We start from the raw sequence: 18,195 nt of genomic DNA, 5'->3' as shown, positions 1-18,195 counted from the left end.
ACCAAATTGTGATAGTTTAGAATACGGTGACGTACAACGCGTACGACAGGACTATAAAAAGGAAGTTCAATAGCCAGTAGCCAATAGCTTCCTTCTCGTAGTTGAATCTGAGCATGCAAGATTTTTGGCATGTCGGAATTGCATACACACGATCAGAATTTCTGATAGAAAGTAGTTCCGTCTGGAAAATTGAGAACATGCTATCAATTTTTGGCTGTCAGAAATTCGGACAGCTAAATTCCGATGGAGCATACACACGGTTTCATTTTCCGATGAAAAGCTCTCATAGATCTTTTTCTGTCCGGAATTCTGATCGTGTGTACGCGGCATTAGGATGGCCTGTTTCACGTACATGGACAGCTGCTTTAAATGCATGATGTAGATTCACAGCAATAGATTCCAAATGCGAATACCACACTCCAGAACTTTTATCTGCTTAATTGATGAAGAAATAACAAAGGAGTAGCCCACACCTGGTCATGAAACAGCTTTTGATTCAATTTTCCAAATACTTTTGGTCCCTTGTAAAAGGGGGGGGGGGCTATTCTTAAGAGCTGTAATTCCTAAACCCTTCCTCCAATTTGGATGTGCAGTATCTCACAAAAATGAGTACACCCCTCACATTCTTGTAAATATTTTATTATATCTTTTCATGTGACAACACTGAAGAAATGACACTTTGCTACAATGTAGTGAGTGTACAGCTTATAGTTTATATAGTTTCATAGTTAGTTAGGTTGAATAAAGACACCAGTCCATCCAGTTCAACCTGAGTGAGTGTCTACAATGGTCCCTTTCCCTGTACATTGCTACACCCACATTGGTCCCTATCCTCAAGGAGTCCACAATCCAAGGTCCGCATTCATATACTAGGGCCAATTTTGGACAGAAGCCAATTAACCTACCTGCATGTCTTTGGATTGCTTGTATAACAGTGTGGATTTGCTGTCCCCTCAAAATAACTCAACACACAGCCATTAATGTCAAAAACCATTGGCAACATAAGTCAGTATATCCCAAGTGAAAATGTGCAAATTGGGTGCAATTAGCCATTTTCCCTCCCTGGTGTCATTAATGTTACAAGGTCTCAGGTGTGAATGGGGAGCAGGTATGTTAAATTTGGTGTATCACTCTCTCTCTCATACTGGTCACTGGAAGTTCAACATGGCACCTCATGGCAAAGATCTTTGTGAAGATCTGAAAAAAAGAATTGTTACTCTACATAAAGATGGCCTAGGCTATAAGAATATTGCCAAGACCCAGAAACTGAGCTGCAGCATGGTGGCCAAGAACATACAGTGGTTTAACAAGACAGGTTTCACTGAGAACAGGCCTCCCCATGGTCAACCAAAGAAGTTGAGTGCACGAGTTCAGCGTCATATACAGAGGTTGCCTTTGGAAAATAGACGTATGAGTGCAATGCTGCAGAGGTTGAAGGGGTGATGGGGTCAGCCTGTTAGTGCTCAGACAATATGCTGCACACAGCATCAAATTGGTCTGCATGGCTGTCGTCCCAGAAGGAAGCCTCTTCTAAAGATTATGCACAAGAAAGCCCAAAAAAGTTTGCTGAAGACGAGCAGACTAAGGACATGGATTACTGGAGCCATGTCCTGTGGTTTGATGAGACCAAGATAAACTTATTGGCTTCAGATGGTCAAGCGTATGTTCCAGCAACCAAGTGAGCAGTACTAAGACAAGTATGTCTTGCCTACAATCAAGCATGGTGGTCGGAGTGTCATGGTCTGGGGCTGCATGAGTGCTGCCGGCACTTGGGAGCTACAGTTCTTTGAGGGAACCATGAATGCCAACATGTATTGTGATATCCAAACAAAAGAACTCGCTGCTCCAGCTGAGACAGGAAGCCTAATGATATCAGGGGTACCCACCTCAGCTTGCCTCCACATACAATCAACACTGAAGAAATGGCTGCACTCCAAGATCCTTAAATTCTTATTTAATAAACAAACATCCCAAGTGTTACAAACAGTTCAAATGGTAGATGCATTCAACACACTAACAGGTGCGCTTACTCATAATGAATAAGCGCACCTGTTAGTGTGTGAAACGCGTCTACCATTTGAACTGTTTGTAACACTTGGGATGTTCATTCATTTAATAAGAATTTTGATGGATCTTGGAGTGCAGCCATTTCTTCAGTGTTGATGTACTGTGACATACTGAAGCAGAGCCTTATCCCCTCCCTTCAGAGACTGGGCCGTAGGGCAATATTCCAACATGATAACGACCCCAAACACACCTCCAAGACAACCACTACCTTGCTAAAGAAGCTGAGGGTAAAGGTGATAGACTGGCCAAGCATGTTCTCCAGACCTTAACCCCTTTGAGCATCTGTGGGGCATCCTCAAATGGAAGGTGGAGGAATGCAAGGTCTCTAACATTCAACAGCACTGTGATGTCGTCATGGAGGAGTGGAAGAGGACTCCAGTGACAACCTATGAAGCTCTTGTGAACTCCATGCCCAAGAGGATTAAGGTGGTGCTGGAAAATAATGGTAACCACACAAAATATTGACACTTTGGGCCCAATTTGGACATGTTCTCTTAGGGGTGTACTCACTTTTGTTGCCAGCAGATTAGACATTAATGGCTGTGTGTTGAGTTATTTTGAGGGGGACAGCAAATTTGCACTGTTATACAAGCTGTACACTCACTACTTTACATTGTAGCAAAGTGTCATCTCTTCAGTGTTGTCAAATGAAAAGTTTGAAAAAATATTTACAAAAATGTGAGGGATGTGCTCACTTTTGTGAGATAATATACATACCCTCAAATTAAACCCGAGAGTGTGCACTTTCAGCCCATATCCATTATATAAAAAATAACGGTGAATAAGTTCTGCGCACCCAAACTTAATGTACCTCAACTGCGCTCAAAGAAATATCTGTAAATCCCTAAAGCTGCCACTTAAATTATGAATTAAATGTGAAACGTATTTTAATGAAAAAACAGTGGAGCTGTGTTCACCAATGTGAAGTGACACCAAATCTAAACAACTCTAAAAATTCAGTAAATTTAACAATCACACCACAGATAGGGAAACTGTGAAAAATTAAACCAGATTGTGTATCAAATATATGAATCAAACTAACACAAATAAACAACCCAAAAAATATATAAATACAGTCAATACAGAGAGATATAATTAAAATAATTGACTTGGTGAATAATCTTCTTATACACTTCTAAGTTTCCTTCCACCACAATGATTGTGATTGTGATCCACTCCTTTTGAAAAACGCACTCACCACAATGATTTTTCTTGTTAGCTGTTTAGACCCACCAGGGTTAATCAAAACATTCTTGGATCGCAGCAGTGCTCAGTAAAGGAAGACGACATTCCCATATGCCAACAGGTGTGACAAGTGACGTTCTGCTGTGTCTGACTGTGATGGGGCTCCGTTACAGGCGAGCGAGTAGGTCGAGGGTGAGAGGCATTAACTGCATCTCAGGTCCGCCGTGAACACAATATATCACTGCTGCTTGTTTTATAGGAGTATTCCTTAAATGCTGTTTTTACATTGAAGTGATGTGAGTGCAATGGTTGAGGATTTTGTGTGTTTATTGTAATGATTTTACATTATCACTGTATTGGAGGAATTTTTTTTCATTCTATGTTGGCATATGGGAATGTCAGAATGTCGGAATGTTGGAATGACGTCTTCCTTTATTGAGCACTGCTGAGATCCAAGAAAGTTTTGATTAACCCTGGTGAGTCTAAACAGCTTTCATGCCGAGCATGCGAGTGCAAGGCAAATCATTGTGGTGAGTGCGTTTTTTACAATTACAATCACAATTGTTGTGGTGGAATGAAAGTGTATAAGAAGATTATTCACCAAGTCAATTATTTGAATTATATCACTCTACATGGACTTTATTTATATATTTTTTCGGTTGTTTATTTGTGTTCGTTTGATTCATATATTTGATACACAATCTGGTTTAATTTTTCAAAATTTTTTACTGTCTGTGGTGTGTTTGTTAAATTTACTGAATATTTAGAAAAAAAGGAGAAGACGTTAGCCCGCTAAGACACCAAATCTAAACAACTAAATATTCAGTAAGGAAAATAATTCATAGAAAATATTAGGAAAAGAGAAGGGGAAAGCAAGTTACTATTTATACAAGGTTATAAACTTAATTATGACCAAAATGAGATCTTTCACCCAGTCAGGGCCTTGTGGCCGTAACCATAAGCATATATAGAAAAAAAAGGAGAGGATGTTAGCCTGCTAAGAGCAGGCTAACAAGGGGTTACTATTGGCAACAATAAATAGATCTGAGTTAATTGATTCCAGTTTAAATAACTTAACCAATTTTATTAGATTATCAAAAGTAGAAAAAAACGTGCAAGTTCATAAAAATAATGGTGTTCAATCTAAGATAATTAATTATGTACCCACAGACAATAAGACAAACAGGACACACATAAAACAACACAAAACACTACTCAAGACCGGACAAATTGCAACTGAAAGCTTAGTTTACCTATTGAATATTAGAGGGTCAAAAATTCCCAATTTCTTCCAATGACTAAATGGTTAATCGATGGACTAGATCAATATTGAGTGGGGGAAGGGAGAGAGGGGGAGAGGGGGATGTGTTTATTTGGATTTGTTTATTTAGGCAGATAAAGTAGCAAGGCAGAAGGACATTGCTAGTCTTTGATGTAAATCAACAGATACGATAATCAGCTGCCATTTCAAAAGGCAATTTAAGTCAGTGCTGCTCAGCGAGTGTTAAGAGATGTATATCAGTACATTACCGCAGTCACGCGAGAATCAGTGGTTTATTAAAAAGTAGGTTGCCACCTGTCATGTGTCTGCCAGTATAAGCCAGTGATATCACACTGACACTGCATCAGTTGTTGAAAAATCACAGAAACGCCCGCTGTCTCTACACGCCAAGCGTTTTGCTGGCTTCAATAGCATCCGAGAAGAAGTTACGCTATTGAAGCCAGCGAAACGCGTTGACTTCACATCACTGCTCAGTCCTGACATAACGCTGTGAGCGGAGTGAAGTGAGAGGCAGAGCTTGGTGTGTAGAGAAAGGGAGTGTCTCCGGGATTTTTCAACAACGAATGCAGTGTCAGTTTGATACTACTGGCTTATACTGGCAGACACATGACAGGTGGCAACCTACTTTATTTTTTAATATACCAGCTGAAAGGCAGCTAGGTGATTTACAGACGGACATTGCAGTGGATGCTGACACCGTGAGTCTCGCGTGACTGCGGTAATGTACTGATATACATCTCTTAACACTCGCTGACCAGCACTGACTATGGCTCCATGCACACTGGAGCTCATAAACTGCAGTTTATTGGAGTTTGGGTGTTTTTTTTAAAAGCCAATAAACTCCACTCTATGTTAGCCTATGTGTCCATGCATACATGGAAGTTTTTTAGCTTTAATGAGCAGTGGAATTTATGGGCTTTTTTCTAAAACGCCAGAAATTCGCGTTTAAAGTGCCGTTTTCACCGCAAAAAAAGTCAAGCGCTGATAAATGCTCATAAACACGCGTTAATTAGTGTTTGGCATTCTGTTTTTTCAATGCATTGTGGGAGTTTGGAATGCACTGTGGGATTTTTGGAGTGTCCTCTGTGTATTTTTATTGAAAACGCCCATAAACGCTAACGCTAATAAATGCTCATAAATGCTAGTACAAAATGCTGTTAAAAGCACGTTTTTCAACCAGCGTTTTCTGCCAGCAAATGGCGTCTAGAAAAAGCTTTTATGAGCTTCAGTGTGCATGGAGCCTTAAATTGCCTTTTGAAATAGCAGCTGAAAATTGTATCTGTTGATTTACATCAAAGACTAGCAATGTCATTCTGCCTGGCTACTTTGTCTGCCTAAATAAACAAAGGAGATAATCTGTTGGCAGTTGTTGAAACATTATAAGTCGGCCGGTGTTCTGACACAAAGTGTCCGCCCATCGGATAGTCTGGGCCATACTGCGCAGGCGCAGCGCTTGTGCAGTACGGGGGACAAGGAGAAGCCAAACATCTCCGAAAGATGAACGGTGCCTGCGCACTGAGTCCAGGTTGAAGCCCCACCGTCCAAGTGGACATAGGGTTGCCCATAGTAACAGGGCCCCTCGCGGGCTAGCTTCGGGCACGGCCTCGATTCGCTCAGCTCTTTTATATTCTAACTCTATGTCCACTTGGATGGTGGGGCTTCAACCTGGACACAGTGCGCAGGCATCGTTCTTCTTCGGAGATGTTCGGCTTCTCAGTGGACACTATGTGATGGGGGACAGTATCTGATAGCACACCAGCCGCTTTGGGATGTGCACTGGAAGTGTGGTGAACTGACTAAATAGAAGGCTGTCACAATTAAATGCCACAGATCTAATGGGATTTCCTACTGTGTATGGGCTTTTCTATTGTTTCACTATTGCACATTGCTTGACCTTTCCAGCACCAAGGGATGGAGAAATGTTTTTAGCAATATCATTAGCGCTAACTGCAGATAGGATCTGTCTGAATTGAACTTCTAATTTCTCAGCTAACTACCTCACCCCCCCTCTCTCCCTTCCCCCACTCAATATTGATCTAGTCCATCGATTAACCGTTTAGTCATTGTACGAAATTGGGAATTTTTGACCCTCTAATATTCAATAGGTAAACTAACCTTTCGGTTGCAATGGACTAAATGCAATCTGACTTGAGTAGTGTTTGTGTTGTTTTATGTGTGTCCTGTTTGTCTAATTGTCTGTGGGTGCATAATTAATTATATTAGATTGAAAACCATTATTTTTATGAACTGCATGTTTTTTTCTACTTTTGATAATCTGATAAAATTGGTTAAATTATTTAAACTGGAATCAATTAACTCATATCTATTAATTGTTGCCAATAGTAACCCCTTGTTAGCCTGCTCTTAACGGGCTAACGTCCTCTCCTTTTTTTTCTATATATGCTTATGGTTACGGCCACAACGTCCTGACTGGGTGAATGATCTAATTTTGGTCATAATTAAGTTTATGACCTTGTATAAATAGTAACTTGCTTTACCCTTCCCTTTTCCTAATATTTTCTATGAATTCTTTTCCTTACTGAATATTTAGTTGTTTAGATTTGGTGTCACTTCACATTGGTGAACACAGCACCACTGTTTTTTTCATTAAAATACGTTTCACATATCCATTATATGACTATAGCTTGAATACATTTTGGTAAATAACTGAAAAAACTAAAATTGTGCCTGTGTCCAAATATATATGGACCTAACATGGTAATTGTTTATGCTGTACAGCATTTATCAAACTAAATGTTATTCACATTTATTTTAAATGGATTTAAATGAATTAATTAGGTTGGTACTCACTGCAGTAATAGTAAGCCTCGGTTTATGCTATGAACGGCGTATGAATCACACAGGAACTGCACTGCTTTCCTGTATTATTCACATGCGATTCCGTGCAGTGCGATTTGAGTCCATGCATGCACTAATTTTGAAAGTGCACTGCAACCGGATTGCATGGTCATTTTGTACCATGCAATCCAGTGCAGCCATACGTACCATGTTTGTGACCTGGGTTTGGGGTGTTATTAGGATTGAATGCTCTAAAAGTGTAGTGCTGCCAATCAATACATATGTAAATAAATAAATATATTGTGAAAAATTAATAATCAAAAAAACACCAAAATAAAGATGCAATAGCATAAAAAAATTACCAAGAATTTAATCAAATAAATTCATTAAATCAAAGTCCACCAAATAGCCAAAGTGTCTCTTAATAAATTAAAATGAAAAATTTCAATCACCAAAAGGTGAAAGCTTTCTTTATTCCACCAACACTGTGCACCGATGACCAGATGCTCACACCACTGCTTACAAGAAAAAGTTAGACTGTAAAAAAGAAAAAGCCCAGATGGGAAAGAAAAAGCCCAGATGGATGGATGGATAGTGGATGCTTTGCTTCTCAGTATAGCTTCAAACCAAATTTGATTAATTAATTTTATTAATTTTTAATTCATATTTATGCAGATTTATTTTGGTATTATTTGATTATTCATTTTATACCACTTATTTATTTACATATGTATTGATTGACAGCACTATATTAAAAAAATATTCTTTGAAGTGTAAAAAATTTGTGAGAGCAGCTGTGTTTTTTAAAAATTATTTATTAGGCACTTTTAGTACACGATAATTTTTGGTTTTCTGTTTCTGTCACTGACACCCTCTGCAGATCGCGAGGACAGTGCGACTTTAATGTGGTACGGGAAACACACACAGATAATGGGTTTCCCGCACTGCATTCTGTGAACCTCGGCTAATAGCTGGTAAATTTTGCTTGCCTAATTAAATCTAAAAAAAAAATTGACAATATCAGCTTCAGTTATAATGATTTCAATTTATGCATTGTTTTTTTGACACTAGCCATTTTCAATAAAGCAGGCAAAGAGCCATTATGAGAACGTTTTGGTTTGCTTTACCCATATAAAGATGTTTTGTCTAAATGAGGAGTTTCAAACTTTGTTAATTGCAAATTAAGAGTTTTTGGTAAAAAAGTTTCCAAGTAAAATGTTACAAATAACAACGTTTCTTAGCACAAGGGTTAACACCCAATGAGTACCAAGCACACAAGCATTGGATGAGCTCCTCTCGGCCAGCAGATTTTCCTAACTCTGTGGTAAATCTCTTCAACAAATTCAGAATCTTCCTTCTACACAGAAAATAGAATAATTTTTAAAGCACATATTGTCTTACCCAAGCCTCGGAGAAAAATATTGATATTATAGCCAGATCTCATAATGCCTCCCATCCTCTATGAGATCTGCAGTCTAAACAATGAAACCAAATCTCTAGATTAAATTTCCATTAAAACTGACCTCCATTAGAGATTGGACTAGTTTCCCTCTCCTTATCTGTAGGACATTGCCTACAATGGGCAGCGGTGTTGGTCCTGGGGGCAGGCTACGTCTCCGATACATGGCATTCCATGATGAGTAGAGGATACTGGAGATGATCAGAGCCAGGAGCAGGGTGCTCATCCATGTGATATCCATCTTGTATTGGGGGTAGAATGTCAGAATACTATGCAGAACCACTTTTATGAAGTGAATAAATAATTCCCATATTAAAAATTTTCTTTTCTTGGCACAGTTTTCCCTGGTTGTGCAACTATTGAAATATTTGCAGCTGAAAAGGTTTTCATCCATTGGTTGGCATCATTTTTATATTCAGCTTTGTGATTAGTATTTAACTATTGCAAAACGCAACATGCAAAGTCTACAATTGTAGAGCATACATAATCCTTTATTGTCCTGGCTGGCAGAAAGAGAACCAACAGCTTTGTGATTGGTCCTGTGGAGTTACTATGCCTTCACTTTTTGTGTTATAGAATACCGTTCTAAGCCCCAAGGTACAGTGCCTTGCAAAATAAATTTTTCGTGTTTTGTTGCCTCACAACCTGGAATTAACATGGATTGTTTGAGGATTTGCATCATTTAATTTACAGAACATGCCCACAACTTTGGAGATGTTTTTTTTTTATTGTGAAGCAAACTACAAATAGGACAAAATAGCATAAAAAGTCAATGTGCATAACTATTCACCCCCCTAAAGTCAATACTTTGTAGAGCCACCTTTTGCGGCTATCACAGCTTCAAGTCGCTTTGGATAAGTCTCTATGAGCTTGCCACATCTTACCACTGGGATTTTTGCACATTCCTCGTTGCAAAACTGCTCCAGCTCCTTCAAGTTGGATGGTTTGCAATTGTGAATAGCAATCTTTAAGTCTAACCACAGATTTTCTATTGGATTGAGGTCTGGGCTTTGACTAGGCCATTCCAACACATTTATATGTTTCCCTTTAAACCACTCAAGTGTTGCTTTAGCAATGTGTTTGGGGTCATTGTCCTGCTGGAAGGTGAACCTCCATCCTAGCCTTAAATCACACACAGAGTGGTACAGGTTTTACTCAAGAATATCCCTGTATTTAGCGGCATCCATCTTTCACTCAACTCTGACCAGTTTCCCAGTCCCGACTGCTGAAAAACATCCCCACAGCATGATGCTGCCACCACCATGTTTCACTGTGGGGATGGTGTTCTTTGGATGATGGAATTTTAGTCTCATCAGACCAGAACACCCTTCTCCATACATTTTGGGAGTCTCCCACATGTCTTTTCGTAAATTCAAAATGTGCCATTTTGTTTTTTGCTGAAGGTAATGGCTTTCTTCTGGCCACTCTGCAATAAAGCCCAACTCTATGGAGCGTACGGCTTATTGTCGTCCTATGTACAGATACGCCAGTCTCTGCTGTGGAACTCTGCAGCTCCTTCGGGGTTACCTTAGGTCTCTGTGCTGCCTCTCTGATTAATACCCTCCTTGTCTGGTCCGTGAGTTTTGGTGTGCGGCTGTCCCTTGGCAGGTTTGCTGTTTTGCCATGTTCTTTCCATTTGTTTATGCCCCAACGTATAGGATCATCTGTAAGTAGTTTTGGAAAAATGGGTTTTATCCCTTTTTCCTTTTCCTTTTCTTTCCCCTCCTCTCTCCCTCAATAGATCTATGGCATATATATATATAAATTGTCCAACGCATTGTTTCTTAATATTCATAGACACCCACTTCATACCTGCTCCTGAAGAGTGGCAGTTGCCATGAAACGCGTTGAGCCAATAGATGCTCTCTTTCTTGCATTATGAGCCAATAGATGCTCTCCTTTTTACATTATATTGTCATCTTCTGTTTACTCTATATATCAGCTGGACTGTGCCAACCGAGTATGATTGTAACTATTTATTATGGAGACACGTCGTGGTGAATATAGCTACTTACAAATGTTTACAATATGAACCAATTTGTTGTTTTACTATGGGATTGTGAGCCAAATAGTTGCCCCCCTATGTTTACAATTATAACAGTACATTACTCTATATATCAATTGGTTTATATATAACTGAATTTGGGATATAATTAGTTGTCATAGAGATCTGCCCTGAATGAATTTGTTGTTTACAGCATTTACAGTATGAATTGATCATGTTGTTAATTACATTTTTGTTACAATACTAGAGACCTTTGTCTGATGAATTTGGGTTTTTATAATATTTATAATATGAACTATGATAATATTCTTGTGTCATTAAATTTTTTTTTTATATAATTAAACCTTTTAGTGCCAATTGATGTCATGTAATGTTTATGTGCAACGTTTTTGTTTTTTTATATTACTTTAGGTACCTATCATATTCACTATCACCGTGTTATCTCCAGGGTGCATGCTTCATATAAAGTCCCTCTTGTCTTTGTCTTTTCTGTTTGGTTCAAATTATCAGGGATGGTCGTGCTTGGCTCTACACACCTTGCGCTTCATATAAAGTCCCACCTAGTTGTTTGGTTTTTCCAAACTTTATTCATTTTTTTTATAACCTTAAGTTAATAAGTTTAGTTTAAACTGGATGGATTGGTGTCTTTATTCAACCTTAGTAACTATGATGAGTGTACCACAGTGGAGGACTGGATGTGGAGACATGCCAGGGAGTCTGTGAGGTAACTTCGTCTTTACACGGTCATTGGCGAAGTCCTTATCATTACACAGTCATTGATAAGGAGTCCTGGATCAGAGGAGAGACTGTGGGGAGTTGTGTCAAATCGATGTGGCCTGAGGGCACGGGATTTGCAAGTTGGGCTAGCTGGGAACAGTAGTCCACCCTTTAGATCATGCTTTTAAACTACTAGGCCTCCGGGGAGAGGTACTGCAGGCCTCTGGCCTAGAAGCAGCAAGCATCCAGCATGAGAAACTATTCAGAGTTGGTTCTTTTGCTTACAGAAGATGTGACAAGAAATTAATACGCTACAGTATAAGTTTGTGCAGTAGGAAAGGATTTCTGGGAACATCTCCCTTACATGGTCAAGGGTGATGTCCTCATCTTTACACGGTCATAGATGAGGAAGTTCTGGAAGCAATAGTCTGCAGAAGTTATGCAGAGGCGGAGCAATGGTCTGCATGGTGATGCAGGAAAAAGACTGTAGCTGTTACACATGCGCATCATTCCTTCAGGCCAAAATTATGTGCTAATCTATGAAATTTCTAAATATGATGGCAAAGTGATCATTCCATGGGCATCCCATATACCCCTTTCCCCAACCAAGTTATACCCTCTCAATCAATAAAAAAACAAAAGAAAGCAAATGACTGTTTCTTGCCTTCGAGGTGATATATGAAGGTCTGGCAGTGGGGTGATTTGGTGGATGTTTGTTACTAGTGGCAACTACACCGCTACATTAATGTCATGCGTTGTTGCTGACAGTGGTACTATTTAAAGAGTCCATCCACCCCTGGAGATTTGTCTAAATTCCTAAGGTGTAAAGGGTATGTGTCTGTTGTTTAGAAAGTTTTTGCAAATGGATTGAGCCTAGATCAGGGGTCTCCAAACAAAGGTTTGGGGGGGGGGGGCAGACTGTGGACTGTGGCCCCCAGGCTGCAATTTGGAGACCCCTGGTCTAGATAAACATTCATGGAGTTTACTGAAGGTTGTGTAATGCTGTGTACACACGACCGGACTTTCCGGCAGAAAAGGTCAGACGGAATAATTTAATCAAATATTCCGATCATGTGTGGGCTTCAACTGATTTTTTTTTTTCAAAAATTCTGACTGACCTAGAAATAGAACATGTGTTAAATCTTTCTGACGGAATCAATTCCTATCGGGAAAAACGTTCGTCTGTATGCTATTCCGACAGACCAAAACCGACACAAGGGCAGCTATTGGCTACTGGCTATTGAACTTAATTTTCTAGTCCCGTCATACGACATTGCGTTCTAAACGAACGGACTTTGGTGTGATCGTGTGTAGGCAAGTCTGTTTCAGCGGAACTCCGTCTGAAAAACCGTCAGTTTATACTGATGGAAAGTCTGGTCGTGTGTACGCGTCATAAGAGTTGGATTATCTTTTAAGCTTTGTAAGGAGCTGTAAAAAGTGCTAAACTCATTAGCTGTTGTGGATCCTTCACTTTCCCATTTGTAGTAAATTAAGTAAGGATGACATTTTAGTTTTATGTTGTTGGCAGTTAAGTGGTATTAAACACAAAAACAAAAATGATATATATTGCAGCTTACCAATTCTTAGATGTGGTACTGGCATTTGTTTTCTTTTAAACACATCTTTCCTTTTTTTCGCTTTATGATCCAGCTAGTAAGTCTGTTATTTTTCAACTTCCTTTAATAGTACCAAGCTGTCCAGCAAACATGGCAGTTAGTGGGCTGAGACAAACCATTTACCATTGACAGGGTCAGTTTTTATTCATTTATGTAAAACTTTAATCCCAAAAGGAACTGCTTAAAAAAGTTTTAGCTGGCGTTCAGCTCTGTTAGTCAAGTCCATCCTAAATCTTTCATTGGTCAGTAAATTAGTCATGTCACACTAGCCTTTCCCCAGACGGACAATGCTCCTGTCCACGGGTGTCTCCCTCCATCCAAAGTAAAGCACCCAAAGATAGGAAGTGTTCTACTGACTAGTTCCTTGGCTATAGCAGGTGTATGGCAACATTTATTAAAGGCTTTGTTTTTTCTTTGAACAGTTAAGATACTTGAGTATTTCTAGCCTTATTGGCTTGTACATTCAGTTTTAGGACTATACTCCTTATATATGCCTCTGAGCATTCTATAGGCTGAAGCAGTTGGTATCCTTTAGGTTGTTTTTCTTTTTGGAAATATCCTTTAAGATGTTCTAATACTTGCTGAGAGTATTGAGGAGAATATGAAGATACATTTTAAAGTTTTCATAGATACCGTGGCATAGAAACATGACCCTCAGAGACCTAGACCACCACAGGTGCATGGTCAGACCACGTTATGGGTTCCACAGCGGATTTGGATTTTTTCTAAAGAAGCTATTTATCAGATAATATATCTATATGTGTACAGTATATGATACATGAGCTGATTAGTAGTAAGAGTTTAGATCCATGCTGACACCTTCATATGTCAGGCAAATTGCATTCATACAAACCGTCACCTAGAGATGGATTGCAAATCCTTTTGTTCAGTGGTAGTGTTGAGATATGGGTCAGAAATAAAGTTAAAATCCCCTCCCAGCAATACCAAGCCTTGTTGGTCTTTACAATTTTTAAAAACATTTTTAGAAGAAAGCATACCTGTTTCACAGCTATCTATGTACACTATATTACCAAAAGTATTGGGATACCTGCCTTTACACGCACATTCACTTTAATGACATCCCAGTCTTAGTCCGTAGGGTTCAATATTGAGTTGGCCTAACCTTTGCAGCTAAAACAGCTTCAAGTCTTCTGGGAAGGCTGTCCACAAGGTTTAGGAGTGTGTCGATGGGAATGTTTGACCATTCTTTCAGAAGCACATTTTTAAGGTTAGGCACTGATGTGAACAAGAAGGCCTGGCTCGCAATCTCTGCTCTAATTCATCCCATGTCTTTATGAACCTTGCTTTGTGCATTGGTCCAAATCATGTGGTGGAGGGGAGATTATGGCGCAGGGTTGTGTTTCAGGGGTTGGGCTTGGCCCCTTAGTTCCAGTGAAGGGAACTCTTAAGGCATCAGCATATCAAGACATTTTTTGGACAATTGCATGCTCCCAACTTTGTGGGAACAGTTTGGAGAAGGTCCGTCCCATTTCGAACATGACTGCGCACAAGTGCACAAACAAGGGCCATAAAGACATGGATGAGCAAGTTTTGGGTGAATGAACTTTGACCATTCTTCCAGAAGCGCATTTGTGAGGTCAGGCACTGATGTGGACGAGAAGGCCTGGCTCGCAGTTTCCACTCCAATTGATCCCAAAGGTTCTATCAGGTTAAGATCAGTACTGTGGAGGCCAGTCAAATTCCTCCACCCCAAAATCATTCATCCATGTCTTTATGGACCTTGTTTGCGCACTCATGCACAGTCATGTTGGAACCCAGGCTACTCCTTGTACCACCCCAGAGCCATGTTCAAACCTTTAGAGCCGGTTCACACAGAGGCAGCACGACTTGCAGTGCGACTCACAGAGGCGACCTGCACACAACTTCAGCGGCGGCTTGCAAAATGACTTCTCTATAGAAGTCAATGCAAGTCCCCTGAAATCACCCCAAAAGTAGTACAGGAACCTTTTTCTAAGTCAGAGCGACTTGAGTCGTTCCTATAATGCTGTGTACGGATGACCAGACTTTCCGGCAGACTAGGTCAGACGGAATCAGTCCATCAGACAATCAAATCGTTGGGCTAATTCGATTGTTTTCCATTATAAAAAATCAGACGGATTTAGAAATAGAACATGTTTCAAATCTGTCCAACGGACTCAATTCCTATCGGGAAAACCGTTCGTCTGTATGCTGGTCCGACGGAACAAATACGAAGCAAGGGAAGCTATTGGCTACTATTGGCTATTAATCTTCCGTTTTTAGTCCCGTCTTACGTCATCACGTTCTAAACTAATGGACTTTCGAACGGACTTAGTCCCTTCGTGTGTGGGCAAGTACGTTTGTTCAGAAGGTCCGTCGGAACTCAGCCGAAAGTCCTGTCTGGAAGACCATCAGACCTAGTCTGCTGGAAAGTCCGCTTGTGTGTACGCGCCATTAGAACGGTTCCATAGTACAGAGTGGAACGCAACTTGTCAGGCGGCTAAGTCGCCTATGTGAATCGGGTCTAAGATGCCAACTGTTTTAAAAACTTTGATTGTTTGAAATACCACAAACAGTTCTGAAAGCACTGTGATAAAAGAAGCAGGATTTTAAGTGGGTTTTTTCGGCAGCTTCCTACTGTCTGGAACAGACCCTTTGTGAAGGTTTAGGATTATCCAGGTCAAGTAAATTACCTAGTAAATTGTCATGTTTAACTGGGATTGTTCTTTATTGTTGACAGCATTTATTGTTGACACTCATTCAAGTGGCTTCTTCAGTTTTAATGGGAGTCAGGAACATGCCCCAACATTTATATTTATACTGACAACCCAATCCCTTTAATCCAATTATCATGGAAATGCGTGAAGACAGATGTTGATTTCTAAAACATACTTTGAGGAATAAAAGTTTGTGAAACCACCCTGACCAACCACCAAAACTCACCACACAAACAGTTTATATATTTGCTGATTAGTTGAAGAGAACTTGTCCAATAATAGACAAAGCACAGATTCCATAACTTCCCTCTTCCCAGCAGCACATGGTCACCATTCCTCCATTCCTCTATCATTAAATTCAGCCAATGGATGTTAAGGCAAGTACTTCTGTGTACAGTCATTCACGTGATTCACTTCCATTCTTCCCACTTGATAGAACTGGTGCTTGGTGATTTGACTTAGCCCTGTTACATGAGGGTGTAGAGACAATCCTCAGCCCTGTGTAATCTCCGAGTTGCAAGTGTTCCAAGGACTTTTTTCCTCACTGCTTAGAGTTGAATGTAGCATTCTGTTGGGGAAGGATTGAATAGGGAATGGTAGGTACAGTGTGTGGCACTAACCCCCGAAGGAGCTGCTGGTTTTATTTAGCTTACCGTTACCTTCTTGACCTCATCTCCATCTAGGGCAGGGATATGCAATTAGCGGACCTCCAGCTGTTGCAAAACTACAAGTCCCATCATGCCTCTGCCTCTGGGTGTCATGCTTGTGGCTGTCAGAGTCTTGCTATGCCTCATGGGACTTGTAGTTCTGCAACAGCTGGAGGTCCGCTAATTGCATATCCCCGATCTAGGGGTTACTGTGGTAGATGGCCCAAAGAAACATGGAAACTGACACTGAATCTTCTTTTGGGTTATTTATTTGAAACAGAAACAGAGTCTCTCAGTTTAGGGTAGAGGGTTAGGAAGAAGTTCAGGTACTTTGGACTGCAAAACTGGGAAGTCTCTTATAGAAGAAATCCAGAGAATAACTGTTTCACAGCTGGATTTCACAACCCCCCGGATAGACCTCCTCTCACTAGGCCTAGCAGCCGGTAAGGTGTTAAGTAAAGAAAAGTCTCTGCCACAGACTTGGATGTAGAATACTTGAGAAAAGTCTCTGTCACAGACTTGGATGTAGAATACTTGAGAAAAGTTTCTGCCACAGACTTGAATGCAACTGAGGGACATAGACAAATTTTAAGAGCTATCATACGGTACCAGTAGGGATGAGCCGAACACCCCCCGGTTCAGTTCGCACCAGAACTTTCGAACGGACCCCAAATTTGTACGAACGTTAGAACCCCATTGAAGTCTATGGGACTCGAACGTTCGAAATTAAAAGTGCTAATTTTAACGGCTAATATGCAAGATACGGTCCTAAAAAGGGTTTGGGGACCTGGCTCCTGCCCCAGGGGACATGGGTCAATGCCTAAAATGTTTTTAAAAATGGCCGTTTTGGCGGGAGCACTGATTTTAATGACGATTAAAGTGAAAAAAAAGAAGTGAAATATTCCTTTAAATATGGTGCCTGGGGGGTGTCTGTAGTATGCCTGTGAAGTGCCACGTGTTTCCCGTGTTTAGAACCGTCCCTGCACAAAATGACATTAAACGGAAATAACACCATTTAAAACTGCTTGCGGTTTTAATGTTATAGCTGGTTCCTGCAATATGGTTGAAAATCATTGAGAAAAATGGCATGGGTAGCCTTCCCTGCCCATTACCAGCCTATTTGGGTCTTGTACGCATATTAAGGGGAACCCTGTACCCATATTTAAAAAAGGAAATGCGTGTGGCCCCCAGGCCCTATATACTCAGAACAGCAGTATACAGGCGGTGCAAACAAGACAGGGACTGTGTAGGTTTGTTGTGTTAAGTTGAATCTGTTTGTAATTTTCAACTGGTACATTTTTAAAGTGTAGCTCCAGTCAAAAAAACTATTTTTAAGCTTTTTGGAAAACATAGGGAAGGGTTATCACCCCTGTATAATTTGTTTTGTCGTCCATCTTTTTTCATCTCACTTGCTGTTGTCTCCTTCCGTTTGCAAGTAGGAGATGTTTGTAAGTTGGATGTTTGAAAGTAGGGGCCTGCCCTATATGCTCTGCAGAAATGGCGGAACAAGGTGTTGGTTTTGCCACAACATTGTAAGCCCTCAAAGTGACTCTTGGTGAATTGTAATTACATGTCATTGTTGAACAGTGGTAGAAAAATTGACCTTTGGTGGTTGTGATGCTGGTGCCACAACACTATTAGTCCTCACCGTTACTCTGGGTGGGCACAGGAAGGGGCCCTCCTGTGAAATATTATATCAAGAATTGTAATTACATGTCCCTG

The 18,195-nt window shown here is 40.3% G+C and overlaps 1 protein-coding gene across 1 annotated transcript in view; it reads right to left on the bottom strand.

Moving 5' to 3' along the window:
• The window catches only part of LOC143982832 (cytochrome P450 2G1-like), a 74,957-nt gene extending 65,810 nt beyond the window's left edge, over positions 1-9,147 (bottom strand). Inside the window, exon 1 of the mRNA XM_077481865.1 lies at positions 8,857-9,147. Within this exon, the coding sequence (XP_077337991.1) occupies positions 8,857-9,033 (177 nt within the window). The 5' untranslated portion in view covers positions 9,034-9,147. The remainder of the gene's footprint in view (positions 1-8,856) is intronic.
• Positions 9,148-18,195: the final 9,048 nt, after the last annotated feature.

This window comes from Lithobates pipiens, unplaced genomic scaffold (assembly GCF_037356315.1).
Source record: "Lithobates pipiens isolate NorthernLeopardFrog02 unplaced genomic scaffold, aLitPip1_a1.2 Scaffold_1, whole genome shotgun sequence".
NCBI classification, from domain to species: domain Eukaryota; kingdom Metazoa; phylum Chordata; class Amphibia; order Anura; family Ranidae; genus Lithobates; species Lithobates pipiens.
Note: the sequence above shows the minus strand (reverse complement) of the source record. Positions and strands in the feature narration are given on the sequence as shown.